The 23,514-nt window shown below is 41.3% G+C and overlaps 1 protein-coding gene across 1 annotated transcript in view; it reads right to left on the bottom strand.

Moving 5' to 3' along the window:
- SCG5 (secretogranin V (7B2 protein)) overlaps nt 1-22,527 on the bottom strand; it is a 28,642-nt gene extending 6,115 nt beyond the window's left edge. The window contains exons 1-3 of the mRNA XM_010285144.1: nt 22,296-22,527; nt 7,086-7,235; nt 4,006-4,118 (exon numbers count right to left, since the gene is read on the bottom strand). Coding sequence (XP_010283446.1) covers nt 4,006-4,118; nt 7,086-7,235; nt 22,296-22,527 — 495 coding nt within the window. The remainder of the gene's footprint in view (nt 1-4,005; nt 4,119-7,085; nt 7,236-22,295) is intronic.
- Nucleotides 22,528-23,514: the final 987 nt, after the last annotated feature.

The following is a 23,514-nucleotide window of genomic DNA, read 5'->3' as shown; positions in this document are numbered from 1 at the left end:
ATTCCTGCTCGGGAAGACTGTATTTTGTTTAGTCTGTTTGGGAATGTTTCAAGACCGTAACCACTACTTAAGCATTATGTGGAGTGCAAAGCAGATGAGGTTATGGAGCGTGAGCTAAGAGTGTGCTTGTACGGCAATAGCAATCCTGAAAATATGTCCCATTGCGTAAGGGCCTGAGCTCATCAGCCATCAAAATTTGCCCGTGAAGTGCTCACCATTCTCATCCCTCACCTAGGAGTTGTTAGGAATGAAGGCACAGAGTTTCTCCAGTTAAAGATACACCTCACTGGAGACGCGCTGCACGTGAATTGCTACTGTCCCCTCACTCCTGGAGCTTCCTGCACCCTCCCAGCTACTTGGGTTAGGGTACTATAGGTTGGGATTTGGGTGGGAAAAGAGCAGAAGTTAAAAAGCTTTCGAGCAACTAACTAATGCCAGAGATTCACCCTTAGATCTTTTAGACTTCACTGAAACTTCAAGTCAGTAATAATCAGTAGCTCTGTAATCTGGGTTTGCACAATTGTTAAGCAAAACTGAAAAGGATAATTGCATTAGCAAGGTTGCACCCTTTCAGGAGAGCTTGCTTTTTTCCAGTCACTTTACAGTCGTATCAGGAATATCAAGCATGATAATTTCTATTACACGAAGCATACTACACCGGTCTGAAATTGAAGAGGGGACCAGATCTACCATAACCCGTCCTAATAATCACCATGGCTCCTCAGATATTTAACAACATCAGTTGGTAAAGTAAGATGGACTTAATGTTGCTCACTGTAACTGGAGTTGAAATAAAATAAAATCTGAGTAACTAGTTTCAGGTTTCCATTAAAATTAGGAAGCCAGAGATGGTAACTTCTTTAACAAGGAGTTCAACTTTGTTGAATATTTTTATCCCTGTTTCCCTTTCTTTGTACTGTCTTGGATCCCTCTACTGTAGCTGATAAGCTGGCATTATTTCTACCCTTAGAATGAAATGTTATCCATTGCTTCAGTAAAAAGAAGTGTTGCTGAAAAACATAGTTGCTTTTAATTTTCTATTTGTACTGATACTGGTGTCAGAAAACACAGCTGAACTTCCCTCCTCTTTTTCACCCCGACATGTGGTAGCAGTTAACGCTTTGGGTTTCAGTAAATAATGACTTACATGACATGTAAGTGGTTTTTAGATTTGTATTGTAAATTGTATATTGTAAGGTATCTTCATGGAAGTCTTTCTGGATGCCAACAACACTTCTTCAGACCATCTAAAGGGTCAAGTTTCAAGATGTGGGAAGAGGCAGATTTACATGGAAAGTACCTGTTTCCTGCAAGGAAAAGTCTGAACTGAGCAGGGAAAAAACCCAGAAATCTTAGAAACTATAGTTGCACACCAGGGCAGAAACCTCCAAAAGTCCCTCATCTTACTATTCCCACCGTTCCCTCTACATTTTCCACACATGAAGAGAAAAAAAAAAGTCTTTGGGCCTGGGGAAGAGGGTATAAGCTGTGTATCTCACCCTATAAACAGCCTGTTGCCAAGACTTCCCACAGGCCAGCATATTGATATATGAAGAGTTGTCCCAAAGACAGGAAAATTCTTCCTCTTTCTTCCCTCTCCTAACCCAGCGTACATTTACCATGATTTATATAATTATATCTTCATATGCATTAGCAGCATTTACACATAATATTTAGGATCTACATGGAATCGTGCACTTTGCTGGATGAGACAGCTTGTAGACTTGCTTTACCCTTTTAAAACGTGTCTGCTACTCAGAGGGTACTGCAGAGGTCCCACAGCTTTGCAAGCGTGAGAGTGTCACCAAAACAAACGGACCAACCTGTTTCTTTCCCGTTATTCATGAACAAGCAGGTCTCTTCTATTTTTCTGACCTGCTAATGTAATTTGGGTTTTACCGTGGCTACGCTGAGGAATGCGACGCTGGCTCCTTGAAAGGACGCGTCAGTGGGAACTGTAATGCGGCCTCAGCCGCTCCGTGGCAGGAAAAGGCAGGGGAGAAGCTCCCCCGGGAGCTGCGAGCGCGCGCCAGCTCGCGCGGGTCCAGGAGACACGCTGGCTCCGCGGGCTTCAGCCGGCGGTGACAGCCTAGCGCCTTCGCAGCACGCAGGAGCTCGCGGAAACGCGGTCTGCGAATACGCGGCCGTTACAGCCCCCGGGGCGTTTGGTCTTGGGCTCTTCCACGGGAGACGCAGGAAGGGGCTGCCGGTGGGCGGCGGGGATTTTGGCGGCTGGGGGCAGCGGGAGGATGAGGATGGACGCGGTTACCCACTGGGCAGCCCGCAGTTGGCTGTGTTGGTCGTTTATGACCTAATCCAGATGACAGTAAGTGACCTAAAAGATCTGATCGATTTTATCTCTCCTTTATGAAGTCTCAAACAGCTAATTTTTAGAGTGCTTTTCTGCTTGTGTTTTCCCGGAGAGAGAAAAATAACAAAAACAGCCATAAAACCAGATACTGTTGTATTTATCTTTTTAATGTGTAGTAACATACAACGAGGAGGCACTCGGGGCAATTCTCCCAAATCTCGGCAGAACATTCGCTCATGCACATCGCCAGCTGTTTCATCTCTAATTAGAAAGATCTGGACTTGGCCACGCTGCAGCTATATATGATTACTGTTTAGTACCTAGCAGTCTGTTTTAATCCATGCATGAGCAGTTTTTTCCCCTGAATTAGTAGTGATGGATGGAGAAATGAAAAAAGGCCAGTATTCACTAATGATTACCTACTATTTAAGTACATACGTTGCTGATGGCAACGCAGTGTGCACGCTTGATGCTGAAATATTGCTATAGGCCTAAGATTTACAGAAGTGCTTTTATAGTCTTCAAAATGGTATTATGAAAGTAAATTACTTGTGAATAATAAGAAAACTAACAGCATTATCTGGCATAAATAAGAAAGTTCACCATCTGGTGTTTTTAAAATTAAAACCTTTGATGGTAATTACTTAGAACGCAACAAGTTTCCAAAATTCGGATTTTTTGGCATGATTCTCTCTAGAAATGTAGCACTCACATAAGTAATTAAGACTATAAATCTTACACTGGTTTGATTATGAACGATGAATCATTGTCTCACAATTACAGCAGGAGAAGAGGCTGCCAAATACGTCCATTTATCGATACATGCTTACAGAGCGCTGGGTTAAGGCAATCTTAAGTAAAGTGTTATAACAATGTAAAATGAGATTTCATGATTTGCTCTAGGAGCATAAATTATGATCATTGTTATTGTTTTCCTGGCGCCTGAAGACGGATTTGGGATTGGACATTCAACTGATGCAGTCTAAGATTAAGCAGCAGAGCTCTCTTTGGAGCCTCTAGCCTGCAGAAATAGTCTAGCTGGAGTTATTAAAGTCTTTGTACGCTCAGAGCAAGATTTTTGCCCTTAGCATAGCTTGCTGTATTTGTTACATGCAACGTGTAAAATAGGTTTTCAATATAATACAGTGCACAACCTGAACAGAGGAAGAAGGAGCAGCAAATCCTCCAAAACCCTTAAGGCAGAGCGATTCCTTAGAGCAAGTTGCCTGGACCTAGATTTTTTAAGGTGTTTAGGCACTGCTGCACTCCATTTATTTTTATATTTTTTTTAGCATCGAAGTAGCTGAACAGTCAATAGTCAGAGCACCTGGATAATTTTTCAAATCAGGGCCCTGTTATGCTTTGAAATCTTACGCTAAAAACTGCACTATTTTTGGTTACATGCTCACTGTAGTTTGAAATGTGGTTTGTTGCATTTATCAAGCACATACATAGTTGTCATTCTTTGGGACAGGTGATAAGACAAGGGTTTCTACTTTTTTGGGCTTTTCCTCAATCACAGGCATTATTTCTGTATTTTTAATGGCAAGTTCACCTTTTTGAGAAACTTCCCTTAGGGTGATAATTTTTCCAGCAACAAGCACAATATTTTCCTTGTGGTTTCATAGTATCTCACACAGGAGACAATACTGAGTTTCACATGCAACAAAAATAAGCAAGAAGCATATACTCACCCACTTGCCCACGTTGGGATAGTCATGCTCTGGATCAAAAAGGTGTTGGTGCAGCTGGTATTCCCTGCTGAACTCTGCTGTGTCTGGGGTGTTCTCTAGACACCCATCATCAACTGCAAAAGTATGTTAGAAAAGTATTAGAAAATACATATGTTAGTACCTTTGAAATAATAATAGCACACAATAAGTGTCACATTAATCAGCAAACTTCTTAAATGCAATTATAAAAAAAAAAGAACTGGATGACTGGAAATATCAGGTATTTTTTTTCTTGTGAAAGGAGTTTGGCAGGATATATTTAATTTAAAAAAACAAACACACAACTTAATGAAACTTCAAAACTAAACAAATTTATTTTGCAAGCTCTCCTGCTCCTTTTTGTTTTTCTTTTAAATTAGTGACTGAGCTTGACTTTACATAGAACTGTATGTTATTCTGATTCAGAAGGGATCCTCTTAATTTTTAAATGCCCACAGGAAGTTGTAGAAATTGTTTAGGCAACACTTTTGAAGCTCATGGTAAAACGATGCTGTGAGCAAAGATTTTCCTTCACTGAGTAGCTCTTCATGGAACCCAATTTCTGTTTTGCTACTTTATTCAAAATGGCTGAAAATCATTTACGCATCGTAAGATCTCATAAAAATGCAGTATGTCAGAAGTTTTATGCTGAAGATATTTCTGCAGATTGGTAACTAATCTGATGGGTCCAGAAACCTCCTTTAATCACAACGGATGGTCTTGCAGGCAGGGTCACATCAAGGATAACACTCTTTTAAAAATCAGCTTATGGACTTTTTACCAAAAATAAGTCATCTTTAGGTTAAACAAAGATTCAGCAACTTGAGGCCAGAGTAGCTCTTTGGATAGAGTCTGCTGCTGGAGCTACCTCTGCTTTGTCAGCGTGGGGAGCTTGCAGGCCAAGTTCCTCCCAGACATACCCAAGGAGATCCTACCACCCGGGGCATGAAGCTGGGCATCCAAGCAGCTACGTCTGCCAGCACACAGGCACTCCAGAGGACACACCTGTGGACTTGCCCTTCTGTCCTCATGTGATCATCATGTAAAAAGATGTGCAGATGGATTATCTTTTTCCCTTAGATGTGGGAAACGGTAAAGACTTGACTTAAAAATGAGTCGGTTCAGTGACCTGAGGAGGTTATTCTAAGTCCAACAGAGCCTGCTTTCTCTCTTTTCTCCTTAGAATGGGGGAAAAATAAAGTTGCCAGTAGGAAACAGGGGAAAACTAACCATACTGGTTAAGTAACTCAGAAACCACTAAAGTTAACTACAAGCACTTAAAAATTATTTCGGTCTCAGCAGGGACAGTGTCATCTCAAGAGAGAAGCAAACGACAACAGAAATGTGGTAGACCTTCTCCAAGCATCCGTGTCATTTGGTAGAAAACACAAAGGGCAGCTGGACATATGTGTGCCCTCTGCGACTGCTATTCCAAAAGTCTTCAAGCTCAAGTGCTCCAGGCTCATGTATTCCCGCTGTGGAATGTGCGCATGTAGACAGTGACTGGAAAAATTGTTTTCCATTAAGCAAATCCACAGACCTGGTTGAGGAGGGCCTCTGGTAATTTGTATGCATAATACAGTCACCACTTGAATTTCCATTTAAGGCTCTGAAAAACATTTTACTCTAATCCTTGTAGATACGATCTTCACTCTCAGCGTACCTACGACAGAGCCATTTATCTGAGCAGGCAGCGCTTCCCTAGGAATTCCCCCTGTGTTCAGATCTGGCTGTATTAGCTTAGCTAACAACTTTTATTTCACCTAAGAAAGAAAAATTGAAAGGATTTTCAAAGGCATTTCTCTGGATGCCAGATTTCTAATTTATTTGTGTAGTCACCAACAGAAGTCTAATGGGCAAGCACAGAAGATAGAAAGTCTGTGTGTGTGTTTGTGTGAGAAAACCTAAACCCATCATTTGCAACTTGTCAGAGAGCAGCTGTATGGAACAAAACGGAAGATTAGACATTGTTTCAGAAGAGATACAGGCATCATCACCAAATGGGCTGTAATAGAAAACAGCAAGGAAGGACTATACAAAACTTTGTCGTATTTTTGAGTGAAACGTAAAAGCAATGTTTGCAAAACTTTTCATGACAAATACTTATTTTTTTATCAATTCTAAGCTAGTTAGAACATTTTAAAATAAGAATAAAGGCAACTGTTTCGCATTATCCACATAACATAAAAGAAGGCTAAACAGAAAAGATTTTGAAAGGATCTCTTAGCTCACAAATAAAAAATGAGAGAAAATAAAGCGCTCCTTCCCAGTTCCAGCTCCCAAGGCAGCCAATGGGTGTTTTACTACTACTTTCAGTACTGGAAGTCATTCCTTGGCTCAAACAACAGGAAAAAAGATCGGTTCCCTCAGGGTATGTCTATATCATGCACATGCAGTGCTGCTTTAGAGACCCTTCAGCACCAGTCACCCGCGTGGCTTGGTCTACAGGCGGCTGCAGGCTGAGACGTACTGGGTGTCTCGGGTTCCGGACCGCTCCGGCACTCCGGGGCCGCGCTGCTCCTCCACCAGAGCCAGCCTGCGTGCAACGCATTGGGGTACGTCCACGAAGTTCTCCATTTCTTGGCACAGATGCACCCTCAGTGAGCTATAAAGCCACGTGGCTTGGAGCCAAGGTATCTTAAATATTGACTCATGGTCTGGGTTGGAGATCAGGGCAGACAGTTTCATTCCTCTTGGCACAATGAAAGTCTCTAAAATAAGGGTAAACCTCATCTGTACAGAATGATAACTTTTTTCAGGAGCCAGCCTAAAAATGAACTCCCTCAGGAACAAGACGCTACTATAAACTTCACCATCTTCTACTCCAAGGTCAAGATGATTTCTTCCACCTCACCTTCTCTAGCAGTCATATAGCAATACAGAAGGTGGATATATTTAAAAAAAATCTCATCTAGAACATCCGATTGCTCAACAGTTCTGCTCCTGGGGGAGAGAATGAAAGAAAACCCCCATTGCCGATCAAGTGTTCCACTGCCTAGTCCAGCACTGAAAGACTCAGCAGTACAGTGAAGGCAGAGGTACGAAGGCTGCAGCAGAATTACCTGTTTTTCCAATAGGGCAGGGATTTGGAGGGTCAGGATATCCTTGATCTTCACTGAAATCCTTTGGTACATTATCTCCTGTCAGCTCAGCCACGATGTTTGGGATATTGCCATAAGGACCCAAGTGCTGGAGACCCTCATGCGCACCACCTAGCAAAGACAATTTACACACACTGTCTTTTTACAAGATTATCAGTGCTTTAGTTTCTTCAAGTAATCCAGACTTAGATTTAAAATATATATATATATAATTCATAGTGACAGACAGAAGTTTAGATTTCAAAAGTCTCTTCTAGAAACATAACCCGGTGACCTAAACCGGATAACTTAGGTAAAGAAAAATGAGACTAGGAAACAAAATCAGCCACTTATTATTAATCTTAAGGTTGTTTTATTTCTTAACTATATAAGTTATAAGTAAGAAAATGCAAATAAAAAAAGCATGAGACAGTGATGGAACTTAATATATTTACTGCACAATCATCTTCAGTCACTAATACTGTTACTGTTCATTGTAGCAACTAATAATTGAAGAAGATATGGCAAGACAGCATCGTGGCAAGAAGACAAATTGATGACACTGTAGAAAGAAACAATACTATTTGCACAGCCTAGAAATACAGTAATAAATTAAGTCACGTGAGGGGACCCGAGATATTAGAGCAAATTTGGTTGCATACAGCTATGAAAATTATTTTTAAATGAAACCATTTCATAAATGCAAATTTGAGGTTCCCGCAGTAATGGTAAAAAGTTAAAAGTTCATATTGTTGATGGGAATTCCTGTGCATGTACGTCTACACAGTCGTCGCTATGGCATGAAACATGACATTCAGTGGCTTTTACACCTTTACTTAATAGCTCAGTTCTAGATTCAGGCTTTTGTATTTCCCCTGTGGGACTCGGAGCACCATCACTGCAGGGTTACAGGGTGGCAGAGGACATGATGATGGGCCTCCTCTTCTGGGGCAAACCCGCACAGGAATGGCGTGCTACAGCCGGCCCTGGTAAGAGGCTCTGTATGGAGAGAGGCGAGAGGGGGTTGTGGCTCTCCTTCCTTCTTCCGCCTGCCTCAGCTTGGGTGCCTTGCCTTTGACAAGTAGGGTCTTCCACTAAAGTTTTGGGAACCAAGCTCAGGCCATTTTTTCTATATTCCTCTCCACAAAAATTTATCTGCTCCCCGTCTTTTCTGCATGCATTATTGGCCAAATGCATCTGCAGGCTAAAACCCAGCTGCCTGAAGACTTTTCTAAATACTGTTGTACAGAATTATTTTGAGTTTTAGATAAATAAAAACTTAGTTTCAAGCATGCTTTTTGCCCCTGCCATAAGACAATCACCACACACACTGCAGCAACAGCTAATGTAGTTATTGAGTACCGAGATGGTTGTGTGACAGCAGAGCAACGTTTTTGTTAAAATCCTATATAATGAGGGGTAACAACATACAGGCAACATATAAATTACACTAGTAATGAATGAGAGGAGAAGGAATTTGAATGATGGGAAAATGGGAGTTAAAGAGTGAACGCAGACACAACTGTTTGGGTAAATAGCACGATCACTGCATTACCACCAATTAGTCTTATTTTCAACTTCGAGAGTTTTCATAGATCCAAAAGATTGGAATAAAGCTTTTGAGCGTGAAAGCTACTCCAGAAGAATTATTCAGTGCTCCTGTCCCAACTTACAAATAGATACTAGCAGCCTAAGTTGCATCTTTTGTGCAGCTAGGCATTGCAATCTAACATAATAACTTTCAAAAATTGTTAACATTAGGCAGTCTTGACAAATTTTGTATTAATTTCTACATTTAGAAGTGGTAGCTGAGTCAGATTGTCTATATTTTGCAAACAGTCAATTGGAAGGTGCCATTATAGTACCAGAAGCAAGTTAGTCTATAAACATATATACTTCAATTTTATTTCCATGATGGACTCAAATCTAATAAAAACGCTAATTTTTTCCCCTCAAATACAGGTTTCTTATTCTGTAATGCAATGTTGAAGGAAAGTGTTAGAGATATGTAACAAACATAAACGTACTCCTATAAAAACTTTGCACCTGTTTTATAGGAGGTTTTCCCTTGTAGCTGACCATAAGACCTGGTACTAAAACCAGAATATAGTTATACGCACTATGAACTTTTTTACACATTTACAGTCCATAGTCAACACAAAGATGATGCTTGTAAGAACTGTATAGATTCACAATAATGCTATGCTGATGAGGTTAAAAAAAGTGTAACATACATTTAATCTAATGTCATTTAATCTAACGTCTAACGTGTAGCGTAAAGTATTTCTTTCACACTGAGCTCCTTCACATGAAGATTGATTGCATATATGTACTAAAAAGCATCAGGTTATGATTCTGCTGTAAACTACAGAACCACATAATCAATACGTGTTTGAACATCCTGTATACAATGTGGTTCACTATGGGACAATCCATCAGATAGAAGCGTATCTACGCTTGTATGTGGCGCAGACCTCTTGGCACCAAAGCTCCATCCATAAAGAAAACAGAGGTACTTAGCAGGCTCCAGTGTGCTATATATACATGTAAGTTTAAACCGACTGCCAAGAATTCCCTTGACTGAGTACAAAACAATCTTTTTATATTAATATAAAGGATTGTTTCCTTTAGGTATAAATGTCCAGGATCACTTAAGGGTTTTTCCTTTCTTTCCAAAAGAGCTGGAGACAATAGCACCTGCTCTGGTGCCATAATTTAGCACACTTGAGTGATTTAATAGCGTTAGCAAAGCTCATTCCTTATAAACTCTGACAAATAGTGCACTCAGTTAAGACTGCAATAGTAAAAATGAAATGCTATGAATATACCAAATAGGGGTATTGTGTACAGTAATTCACAAGCTGCAGTAGTTTTGGTATTGTAATGTTATTCAAAAATGATTTGAAGACGCGTATTAGGATTAAATACGCTGCAGCTACCAGGTCAAAATTTTGTGATACAAGCATACACAGCCAGATATAAAAATGGCATAAGATGGGTCTCTTGAACCTTGAGGCAGAGACTGAAAGAAAAAGACAAGGCAACTGAATGTCAAGGAAATTTTCGTAATTCCCTATCCAAGGGAAACGTGAGACACACCATTGTTAAATTATTTGAAACTGGACTAGCAAAAATCCAGAAGAACAGTACAAAGAACACTCCTGGACTGAGAAAGGGCGGGCTAGATAAACCTATGTTTTTCCCATCTCTGCTTGCTTCTTGTATAAACTGGCTTTTGTGTGCCACATACTAGCAAAAAACCCACCAAAACAATCAGCTCCCTTTCACATGCAGGATTTCGGTGGGAACATGTAGTTATTTTATGTTCCTACAGGGCAAACTAGAAGTTTAGGTCTTTGGACAGAGGCCAATATTGTCCCAAGGAAGCTCTGGATTTCGTTTAAGATATATGCATATATGTAACCATCTTCTGTCACTGGGCTTGAACTGTTGCAGGGTGGAAAACAAGAATGGAACAATGCCTCTTCCCTTTCCTGTAATTCTGGAAAAGTCTTTAATCACCTCACCAACTGCTGGTATCACCTCAATTAGAGGTACTTGGAATGACTAAAAATTTAGAGTGCACACATTTTAGCTCATTTCTTTGTAGAAGCAATATTGTCTCTGTGGGAGGGATGACAATGCAGCCACTCCATTCTTGGAGAAAGAAAAAAACAAAAAAAAAAAAGGAAAAAGAAAACACAATGAGCAGCTAGTTTCCCTCCAATATTGAACGTTCCCCTGATCAAACACATCCAACAGAAATGCTGTTAGTCCACTGAAGTTCTAGCTGCTGCTACCCATCTATTGGTAGCATAAAGCACGACTGAAACAAATCTGCTCTCAGGAGAAATTCCTCACATCAAAAACGAACTGGCAATGCTGCCCCAGAATGACGTCAGTGAGAATGGATTTTCAAGAGTGTAAAATGATTGCAGAACATTTAAAGACAAGTAAATGGGACAAATCTGCCTTGCAGTCTGATTGGACTGGATAGCGTTAACCCACTTCCAAGTTCAGAAAAGAGCTGGTTTGGCCAGTCTTAGCAAGGAGATACAAAACAGAATGGAGCACGAGTATCTGATGTGAGTAAATAAATCCCAGATCTCAGATTAAAGCCCTGTACTTAGACAGTCATGCTAGATGCCCTAGTTTTCATCTTTTTGCTCTTCAACGTCAAGAGGCAGATTCTTACAGTGTCCAAGCCCTTCCCAGATGCGCAGAGGAATACTCTCCCCGAGTAAGAATTGCACCTCTCATGATCTTGAGCTGTACAAACTCCAAGCAAATACGAGCTGCCAGGGAAGCTGGCATACCTTACCCCATTTGTGTAGGCTTCCTGAGGGGCTAAATAGGTCTTAATCAGAGATGCAATACCATCTTTGCTACTTTGCAAAGTCTTTTGTTAATCGAGACTGTTAGTTCTTATCACAGGGAAAAAAATCTTCAAAATTATTTCCAGTGTGTCCTCTCTGATACAGAGACAGATCTTTTTCCTTTCACCTAGACAGCTTTCCATACTGTCCTGCGCTCCTGTCCCGGGTCATCTTGCTGCATCTACCTTTGCTGTGTCATTGTGACATTCAAAAGTGATGTCTCATCCCTAATCACGTGCAAGTCTAGCAGAATGCTTTCTTGTGCTCCTGTATCTTAAAAATGGGACACTATCCACTGACTTCCCTCTTCCTTCCCTTTATTATCTGCAAGACTCCCCACCATGTAATCTGATTGATTCAAACTGTCAAAAAAATCCTCAATGCAAAAAAAGCGTTTTTGTTTTCCTTACCCTTTTCTAACAATACTAAAAGCTTTACAGTCCCAATGCCACTTGCCCCGTGTGTCTTCAGCTAGCTTCATCCTAGAGAGTCCTATCCTGGTTGCTGAGATTGATTAAGATCAGGAAATGAGATGCACTGAAAAAAATGATAAATTATTACATTTTCTCTCTTCCACAGAAGCTGCTAAATAAGAGAACAGGGAAGGAGAAAAAGCATAGAAGAACCAAGAACAGAAAAATGCAAACCTAACCAACTTCCTTAACCATTCGAGAGCATGCCTCGGGAAACCCAGGACAACTAAAGCTATACATACTCAAGCATCCCAGATTCCAGAGTCAGCTTGTCTTCTCCTTAGTGACACAAAGTTTCTTAAAACTATAAAAATTAATTTTCTTTTTCTCTGCAGAGGGACAAAGTCCTTTCAATGTGTTTTCTAAAGCCTTAAGCACACATGTCACACAATTACTGACCTTGCTTTCAGTGAATAATTCCATTTTATCCCATATTTTAATTACAAACAGTACAAATATTTAAGATATGAAATGCTTTTATTGTGAAATGGTTAGGACCAAAGTAACGCCCATGCCTCTCTCACAATATAAATTTATAACATTGCCTTATATGCCATTATTATCCATTATTCACACAATAAAAAGATCCAGCAGCTCACTTGCTGACAAAGCACAGAAGCAATCTCTTACGCCTCCCTTAGTTGAGCAGTCCTCTAATGGACTATATTAATTTGCCCTTCGGTCTGAGCAGAAAGCTTTCTCCCTTCACCGTGTGGACAAGCTTACCCTTTTTAGAAGCACGGTGCAACCCGCAGGATGGAGCGATCGGCCCCCTCTGCCACGCCGGCATCAGCGGCGTCAAGGGGAAGCACGTCCAGCAAACACCACGTGCGGGTGTTGCCGTAACATCTCCTTGACAATGCCCATGTGTGCGGCGCGTGGTTTTATGAAATGGGTCAACAGATGGAAGCCGGCGACCTACTTTATCCCACGAAGGACGGGGCACTACTTCAATCCCGTAAAAGTAAATGCGCCGATGAAAGACTGGAGCATTTTATTCACTGGCATTGACACTGGCTGCATGAGAAGCCCACATGCTCCATCAACATCAACATCCTCGTAGAGAATACTCCTTTTGCTCCTGTAATGCAAAGCATGGAGGCACCAGAATTGTCCAGAACAGGACCATATTTTCTATCTACTGCTCCACTGAACCTTATGATATTTTCCTGTTCGCTTCCCCATTCACAGTCACGTCAATTCTGTTTTCCGTGCAGATGGCTCAAAGTCCTAGCTGGCTCTTCAACAGAAGTGTTTAAAAGCTTCATATGCCTGTCTGACAGCTGCCACCAGGGTAGACTTTCTAACTCCCCCAAACGTCCTCATGGTGAACAATACCAGTGTGGGGCTACAAGGCTCCCAAGTCTCTGCTTCGGTTGAGCCGGTATGACATCACAACTCCTATTCAAAACTTCTGCCAACATAGCTGGAGTCAAGATGAGGTTTCTCCCGCACTTGAATAAAAGCGTCGGCAGACGATGAAGATGCAAGAGAGCGGTGAGATGAAGAGCCCTGCCAGGTAAGACCAGGCCCAGTGCTGCTCTTTGGCACGGCAAGAGGGACTCGGGCCAGCTAACCTGATGTGCTAAAGCGTCCCAAGGGGAGAAACCAGCTTCTTCCTCCCTCCTGTTCAGCAGCTGAGAACATTCTCTTCTCATTCATCCCCACAGCAGCTGTGAGGGCACTGCTGAAAGCACGCACGATGGGAAGCGCAGAGAGAACAGCTCTGGAAACCTCCAGAGCATGCCAGAGATCCTATCTCCTGCACACGACACCACAATCAAGAAAAGCAAGAATCTCTTCTTTGTCTAGACTTCTAAAGTGCCTTTTCCTAGAACCAAATGAATTAAAAGCTTTTCTTACTGCAAGTTAATTTAAAATTCAGATGGGAGCCAGGGAAATGCACTTGATTTGGAGAACAAGTACGAAAAGGTATAAATCCTAACTAATGTGCCCAAGGATTTATTTTATGCATGTGAAAGACAAGCAGGGGAAAAAAGCTTGGAAAACAAGAGCTCATCACAATTTGGCTGATCTTTGCTGGCAGGTTTTTAAATACTTATGGACCCTATTCCATTGCTAGATAAAATTTTACAGTTTCATATTGAATTTCTATATACCATCTGCCAACACTAGAAAACAGAAGTACTATAAAGCATCAGACAATACAGAAGCTATCATATTCCCTCCCCTCCTCAGGTTTCTTACCTCTCGTATTAGATTATTTCCCTCTTGTAACATGTACCAAGAAATAATTGTGGGTACAAATCCCATTTTGATTGATAAATTACCTTTAGGTACATGACAATCTACTTAACTCTCAATCCCTTCAGTCCTGCCACCTTTCTTCCCTGAGAGAGTCCCATCTCACAATGCTTTCTCCTTTGGCAGCATCTTTTAAAGACGATTTTATGAATAGCAGCAGTAGTCTGGACCACATAGCAGCGGTTAGTGGGAGGTTTTAAGAGCTGGTGTCACTTTATCTTCTTGGTTCCTCAGAAGAGGGATGTGACACCTGAGCTCCCTCCTGCAGCCATGAGAAGACGACTGCTGTATGCACGTCATTTCAAGAAAAGGTTCCAAAACCTCAAATCTAAATAGGTCCCTTAGTCAGACCCACATGCAAATAACAAAGATCTAGGAGAAACAGGGATTAATAGGCTTTTCTTCTTGCGTGCCCCATTGACTGACTTCTCTGACGAGCACACTAGTTTTGAGAACTTTCCCTGCCTCTCCGCAGCCCCACCGAGGAGACAAGCATAGTGCCTGCCCACCTCCGGCAGCACAGAGGCGTCGAGGAAGGGCAGTTCCTGAGCTTCCGAAGCGGCAGAGCCCACAGCGGTGACACCCACAGCCTTCGCTGGATCCTGCCCTCGCTCCTCGAGAGGGAAAGCCGTCAAACACATTGCGGTAACACGGTACCACCTCCACGTAGCGATACAAACACCAGCTTTGCTTCCTTATTATTCACTGCTTGTCAAGTTATTATTAATTCATATGGAACCAAGGATATTACGGGCCAAATTTTCAAACGCTTGGCTTTGACAAAGAACAAATAAAGTCACACCACCCCATTATTTTCCCGTTTGTGGAGTTACAGGTACAATCGTTTCACATGCAGTTTCTTCACAGAGCTGTGCCATACCACTTACTCGGATAAAGAAAATCCACTGTAAACCACCATTGTCATTAGCTTTTAAATTCAGGAATTAGCGTTCTAAATCACCTCTCTCACAACACGCACCACTGCGTGACACTCAAATTATAGTTATGCTTGACATTACAATTTGGGGAATAAAAATACAAAGAAAATTATAGGTATTTTTAATCAGATCTATATAAATCCAGTTGTCTACCATATTAACGTATAAAAAAGTGTATGTTACAAATTTTATGTTACAAATTTGAGATGTCCGTATTAATTTTGAAATTATTTTTCCTGGGCTCTTTCAGTAATTTGCCAAAAAAAAAAAAACAAACCCCAAAAAATCAAAAACAAACCACCCTGAAACCAGAGACTAGTGGAGCGATGTTGGGGTTTGATTTTGTTTGTTAAATGTCAGGCCCATAACGCAGCATTTGATTAAAGTCATGTGTGCTTCAGCAAAAGCAGTCCCAACGTGAACGTAACTTTTATGTCTTAACTGTAGCAGGACTTTCTTTATAGAGCAGATATAATAATCCAAATCCCAAATGATCCTGTGGTCTCTTTGCACTAAATTGGCAGTACAAAGCGGCCCCAGAGCAGCAGAACCGGCTGCGGGAGGTCTGCCCCAGCCCGGGGACTCCTACACTGCTACCCCCAGATGCTGGCACACAGGATGTAAACTAGAGCCATCACATTGCCATACTTGCTGACCCCCAGATGCGTGTCATGTGTCAGTGGGTATTAGTTCTAGTCACCCAAGGAAGCCCAAATATATTCGGATGCAAGCACAGCACACCCCAGCCCAAAAGCAAACAAGTGCAAAGCTCATTTCTGCCCTGGTGTCACTGAGCGCATTCAGAAGCAAAAGTTTTGGCACCTTTCTAACAGGGAGATTTTACTCTCCTTGTAGGAAACAAGTAGTGGTCTTGTGGGTATGTTACAGGGCAGACAGCAAGGTAATCCAGCGCTGTCTTAGTTTTCTTCTCAGGAAAATGTAAACACAACAGACATTATTAACATGCATCAGTAATCTGCATAATTTTACAGAAAGTAGATTTTATGCAAAGTGCTATTTGTACAGTCTGTGCTGATAATTAACTACCAGTTATTAGTAGAAATATCAGCATAATGTTCCAGACTCCGAGTTTTATCATCTCTTTTATCATCTGTAGCGAACAGTAACGACCTTTTTCTAAATAAATAAGCAGGTATTTATTTCCTTTCAAAATAATCAAATAAACCTTTTCTCAGTAGCTATAAACCATCTCTGCAGGAGAGTCAAAAGCCTGCCAAAGAGGCATCATATTTTCTTATTCCTTATTATCAGGATTTGAGAGACATCAATTAAAGTTGTCACTGAGGGTGACAGCATTGCACCCCTTTTGCAGATTGAAAACTTCACAGAATCACTAGGTTAGAAAGGACCTTCAAGATCATCAAGTCCAACCATTAATCCAGCACCACCGTGTCCCCTAGACCATGTCCTGAAGCGCCACATCCACACGTTTTTTGAACACTTCCAGAGATGGCGACTCCACCACCTCCCTGGGCAGCCTGTTCCTTCAGGCTCTCTGGGCTGTCATGCCAGCACCTTTATCAACCACCATCTCTTCTGAAGGGTTTTTAAGAAATAAAAACAAAACAACCAAATCAAACACAAACAAACCAACCACCCAGGATGCCTTCTGTTATATTGCATTGTACAGGCGGCAATGAAAATGTAAGGAGATGATACTTGCAAAACGAAAATAGGACTTCACATTTCCCATCAAGAAGTGCTATAAACTGCCCGAGCTGAGCTACTGGTGCCCCCGTGTGTTTAAGTGAGATTTTACTGTTCTCCTATGCATGCTATAATAGTCCTGAAATTTGCATTACACACATATTCTCTTACCCTCCTCCCCCCAAAAAACTTCAACATTGGCACAAATACATAAGCATGCAAGGAAAGAAAAAAAAAAACATGTGTTTATTTCATATACTCCCTGCAGGCAGAAAAAATAACTTCTATGTTTTTGAAATGTTGTCAGCATTTCTTTATTTTATTCTTTTGTCCTCTATTAACATAGATACAGCCCCTTTCTTGTCTGTAGGAAACTTGAATATAGCCCAGTGGTCCTTGTACGGTATTTTAGCGATGAACTGAAACAGTAACTACAGAAACTCATTAAAAACAAATTCCTATTTTGCTTTTCCGTGTTTTTCCCCCTCTTTTTACAGATACTGCTGAGTGGCTCCACTATAGCTTTCTGAAAAGGTAAATTAACAAGGGGAGCGAATATTATCAGGGAAATTAAAGCAGTGAATACGGGTTTATTAACTTTTAGGAATCGGGAGACGTGCAGAAAGAAAATCTGTTCAGCGGTCAGCAAAACCAGCTGCTCCTAAGATACCGCCTCGGGTGTTAAAAACCTCTTCGCTTGACACTCATCACGCGGGACCTGCTTGGCTGCCGCCGAGCTGACACGCCACGCACCATCTGCCGGCTGCGGTACACAAGTGCAGGGAACCAGCCAGCCAGTTCCCGTTTTTGTGACGTATTTACCCTGCGAGCGGAGGCCCGGAGAAGGAGGAGAGCTGAGGCTGCCTCCGCGCCTCCCCGCGGGCGCGGGGCGGAGAAGCCACGTCCGCCCCGGGCTGCTCACCGGGAGGGAGAAGCCTCGGCTCCCCCAGGCCTCCGGGCTCCCCGCACCGCATACAGCTGCAAGGTCACAGCAATTTCTTGGCAGGTTAAACTCTTTATCAGGCATTTTCGTGACTCTACTCCTGTTTTAGCAGCTTGACCTGAGGCAACGGGTACGTTGACAAGCGCCAAAGGAAGGAGAAGAAAAAATAATCACGTACTTATAGATTTCAACACAAGAAAAGGCAGTAATAACTTCTTTCCATTAACAAGCTGTACCTTGTTTTTCTATCCTTCATCAAGAAAATTGTCTGGTCACTCAGGAAAGAGAACACATGCTGATAAACATACTTTCAGAAGTGTCCATCTTTTAGTTGTCTTTGGTACACAGCAAGTTTGTGACTTCATTGACTACAGCAAAGTCAGCCCTAAGCTTTCTTTCAGGGGAAAAAACCTCAAGAGACCAACTATAGTTCCTTGCAACACATTCACCCTCTGGATTTTAGCATTTTAAAGTCAAAATATGATGATTAACACCAGAAAAAATGTAGACAGCTGAAACGGAAAATGGGCATAATTAGGAAATCTGCTTATGAACTAACAGCACCAGTATTTTTGTTACATATAAAATTATTAAGATCTTATTCAGCTGGAAAAGTTATTATAATAATCACTCAAATTTGCAAACATTTCATTATAATCAGGCTGCTAATATAAACTTGTCTACATTACAGCAGCCTAAATTTGTTTCCAAATTCCAAAGCCACAGAAATTAATTTTTCCTGGCAGCACCTCATTTGCAAGTGTACGAATATAAGGGGTGAAATCTTGGCCTTTTGAAAATGAGTGGTACTTCTGGAATCCTGGCTCGGCTGAAGCTGATGGCATCTGCAGCTATCAACACTTGCTGCACATCTACACTGCTGGGGCAATTTCTGAGAAAAACATTTTGTTAAGTAAAACAGTTTTTTGTAGGAACATACTAAATTTATTAAGCTCTGATTGATAAGGGTTTTTTTATGCTGAGATGCAATATTTGGTCAAAATAAGAAACAGATGCACTCCAGAACAGTCAGTGGGCTGACGGTGAGGATGCTGGCATGCGATGAACTTGATTTTAAACTGTCTACATTGGTCACCGCAACCTACAGTCTGAAAAACGTCTGGAAGTCAACACTCCTGGCAACTCAGAATTTCTCATAAATAATGAGAGTTTCATACCCAATTCTACTCTCCACTACTTTCAGGCAAAAATTCCCAATGAAGACAGCACCTCAGGAGAGTAGTAGAATTACCGCTTTGCCATGATGGTAGGATGAAAACCCTATTTTGCTGTGACATATTCCAGTTACTGTTAAAACTCTTTCTTTCCTGCCCCCTTAGTTTTCCCTTCTATTATCTTGTGGATGTTTTTAAGCACCCTCACATAGAATTACTAGCCAGTGATAACAGTGTAACTATGTTGTGAAAAGCCCATAGGGTTTCATCCTTCAGAAGCTGAAACCTCGTACAGTTGTACTCTAAAATTTTTCCTATAGCTCAGCCATAAATAACTTATTGTTCATATGGATACCACTGGGAACATCAATCACAAGTCCTCTGTCAGTTCTCCTCAATGCCCTTGTCAGCCAACACCTCTGCTACAGGCACAGGTTTTTTTTCTTGAACATTACAACCCGTGACACTTTCTTGTGCTGCTCAGTTCACCTCCTTGCACATTGGCCAAGAAGCATCTGAGACACAAGCGAGCTGCAAAAGCTCACCACCATCAGAATCATTCTTGCAGAAAGTCCAGCAGGTCTGTTTAGCAAAGCAGAGATTGGAGCTTCCTCTGCTGAGGAAATTCTGTTTCTACATCTTGTGATGGAATCCCACAAAACATGCGTGTAAGATCCAGCCCCCCGCCTCCCAACAAAGAAAAAAAACACCAGTTCAGAAAGGTCACAATATCTTCACTACACTGAGCATTGCACTTCGTCAAAGGTCTTCTCCCACCTTAATGATTCTATGATCTGCCCGTAACAGGTCAATGCCTCATGGGCATCCGCGTTCAAATGCCTCCTGTCCTCGTTCCTCACCAGAGGACAAGGTCCTTGCCTGAATCCAGTTCCTGCTCTGTTCTGTTCAGAAAACATTGGCTGACTGAAGCTGCTGGGAGGTCAGGAATGCCAGTCCCATGGCAATAACTGAATAGTGGCCAGACTGTGGGGAAAAACAGTAAAAACTGCAGTTTTTCAGGCAGATACCATATGTGGAAGTATTATGTATGGGAATCTTTTACAGAACTGGACTGTTTTGAATAAATGTCTTTCCATGCCATTTTAGCAGCTCTGTTTCCAAAGCAGACACCTCATAGAAAGTCAAACCCATTGTGCAGGTTTTCCCGCAAATTATGCAAAAATAAATATTTAAAGAGGATAAAACAGAGCATTGTTAACTGATTAGTAATTGGTATATTAAATTCTGAAGTCTTTCACAATGTAATAGTTAAAAACACTGGTACAGAATGAAATGCAAGTTTTGTTAGATTAGCTGTAATTCATGGTCGATATTTAAAGCTAAACTCATGGTGCAAATTTGCTCAATTATATGTACTTTTAAAAAAAGCAGTATGAGAAAATATTTTGTAGAATGACATATGACAATGTTGATCTTGTAACTGGAACCAACACCTTCAAAATGTTTTCTTAAGTTGAAGTTTCTAATCAGATACTTTGAGAGATATCTATTTATCTATCTGTCTATGATAGACACATATCAACACAAGAAACCAAAGAAAGAGCAAGTGATTACTATCTGAAAAACTTACTGCAAAACAATCTATGAAAAGCAATGTTTGACATGAAAGTCTTATTTGTATGCTTATTTCTACACTGATTGATAGAGTTCACCTCAGAAGGCTTTTTTGCTTTTGCAGAAATTTCTCAGTAAGCTGCTAAATATCATGGTAGACTTGAAAAAAGAGAGTCATCTGATCAAGAGGGAAATGTTAAATATGATAAATAAACTGGATTTATCACCTTTCAATTTTACTCTGTTATATACACAGAAGGTATTTTTATTTTAAAAAAGGGGAAAAAAAAAAAAAAGGAGGAGGGGGGAAAAAAGAGTTTGCCCAACCTGCTTTTTGTGGAATACTTTATGGATGACTAGAAAACTAGTATTCGAGTCTCACAGCACCAGAAAAGTTTCAATATCTGAAAGAAGAGATTCTTAATCTGGTTTTGCTAACATTGTAATTGGAAAGTAATGGCAAACAGCTGAGATGAAATATTTGTCAGAGATCCAGACTTGCTTATCTTTTCTAAGGTTAAAAAAAAAAAAAAAGGCTGGGGAAAAGGAGGAGATGAAGAGTAAAATTACTGACTTCTACCAGTCTGTCCCAAATCCTCTACATACACACACACACAGAAAGGGGAAAGGGAAAGGGCACAGACCAAATTTTATTCCCTAAGCCTAAGGAGCTTAAGTTTGCAGAAAAGCATATGTCCACCAAAGTTTCTTTAGAAAATACATAAGCTTCGGTCTGCAATTAGCTGGCAGAAATGCCTATTCAGCTTTAATTTTCTCCTTAGCCTCCATGACGGCAATTGTATCTCTTTGGCTAGGATAGTCTGTAAATCCGCACGGAGACAAAATAAAAGGCACAGACTTATGACCTGTGAAGGCTTGCTACACTGTGCCATATTGGTTTAATTCTGAGGGAAGGGTTGAGAGTTTCTGTCCTCTTTTGTCATTTGCACATAAACTACACTCCTTGGAGCTGCATACCTTCAACCTTTTGTTGTAATCCCAAAATAAAAGCTAGTTTATTACAACTTGAAGAGCAGTACATTGCAACATTATCCTAATAGGCTAACATTTGAGCCAGATATTTCAGATGGTTTGCATAGTTACAAAAAACTGGTTCCAAGGAAAATTTACGAGACCAGAAGTGCTGGCCAAAAACATGAACCTGAGCCCAGGGCATTCGGCACAGCAACACGGTGTTGAGGTGCTACTCGTGGACGCGGGGAGAGGGGTAGCTGCCTCCTTCCCACCCGGGCAGCAGGTGCCCTGCGGGGTCCAGCACTGACCCTGCCCACAGGCTTCTGCAGCGGGGCGGAAGAGCCCGGAAGAGCCCCTCCGTATAAAGGCTTCTCCCTCTATCTCGCATGACACCGCAAACATTTGATCTCTTCTGCTCTGCAAGTGTTTCTAAAAATTCATGAGGTTTGGGCTCTAAAGCTCACATTTGTTTCATGTGAAATATATATGTGATATATTTATACACGCTATTGGGGAACAATTTAATAAACTGGTTGCTTTGAGGTACTAGAGACCAGATGCTTCTAAGACAATGTTACTTTTTCTACAGAGCCTGTACATTAAAAACACCCACTACTTCTTCTGCTAAAATCATTACATTAAGGCAGATAAAAGTTAGAGATGACTTTAAAACAAAGATCAGGCAACAACATGGTGACAAAGTCCATGATTTTAAGCTCAGAATATTCTGCATCTACACGGAAAACAGTAATTATTCAAATGATACTAAAAAATTAATCGTAAGTGGAAGTAGAAATTAGCTACCTTCAATGCTCTGCGGACCAACTAGATTCATAGCCTGGTGTGCTGGGTACTCTACCCGGGGTCTGGCAATGCCCAGTTGCTCCATAACCCCATGGAGGAGCCTCTGAATATCTGCTTCAGAAACCCTGTCAGGGGTCCTAGGGCTGTGGCTAAAAGCTGAAGCCAATCCAAATGCCAGCAGAAATACCACATTACAAAGCAAGGTAGCTGTCATTCTGGTAGCCGTTTTCATCCTGTGAAAAAGAAAGGAATTTAATTATAAATGATAGTGGGAAAAAAGCCCAATATGCATGCTGGAAATAACTTCTGATCTTACCACTCTGTATCACAGTTTACCACCACAGCTTCCAGGGGCAGCTGGAAATCTAGCCAGCTGAAAACTGGGGGAGTGGGAGCAGGGGGAATAGGGTGGATAGGTTCTTCTCTTCTTAAAAAAAAAAAAACACCAAACCCTAAGTAGCAAACTACAGAAATAAATATTCCGATTTGCATTTGCCCAGAATATTCATTAACAGTCGACTGCAAACAAAATGGATCCACTGTTTAATTTAATGAGACTATCTTTCCCCTCCCCCCATGTTTATTATGCTGTTTTATAAACCTCTGGGCTAACAGCAAAGAACGCTTCAGCTAGGAACTGTGTTTTTGTTTTCCAAGCTCTATTCTTGCATTGCCTGAAAAATTAATCACTAGAAACTGCCGAACAACCTGGATTATGTTTTATTTATACCTTAAGACAAGAGGCTTCCTACTTCATGTGCATCATCTTCCCCACCTGAAGCAAAGAGGTTTCACTTGTTTCCTTTAATCCCTTTCACTAAATGGCCGCACAGTGTAGCTTAATTAGGGAAAGCAAACAAACAAACAAGCAAGCACCACTTACTGGACTCTTTGAGAGGCCGAATTTTAATGAGAACGCTTGTTCCTTAAGGCTCCCTTTCCTTCACATCAGAGAATAATTAAAATGCATCATTTCCAATCCCTCGGATAAACAAAAGCCCCTCAAGTCCCCCTTGTCTTCCTTAAAACACGTACAGCTGCCTGCCTTCTCCCGCCAGACGCTTACACTGCTCGCTCCAACCTCCCCACGCAGGGCACCTGGAAACGTCTTTGAGGCAAAAATGGCTGGGGAAAAAAAAAAACCACCACCCAAACCCAATGCTGGAAATCTCCCCCGCTGCGCCTGTGCGCGGCCCCGCCGCCCGCCTCCGCTTCATCA

The sequence above is a fragment of the Phaethon lepturus genome, unplaced genomic scaffold, assembly GCF_000687285.1.
Source record: "Phaethon lepturus isolate BGI_N335 unplaced genomic scaffold, ASM68728v1 scaffold42964, whole genome shotgun sequence".
Lineage (NCBI taxonomy): Eukaryota > Metazoa > Chordata > Aves > Phaethontiformes > Phaethontidae > Phaethon > Phaethon lepturus.
Note: the sequence above shows the minus strand (reverse complement) of the source record. Positions and strands in the feature narration are given on the sequence as shown.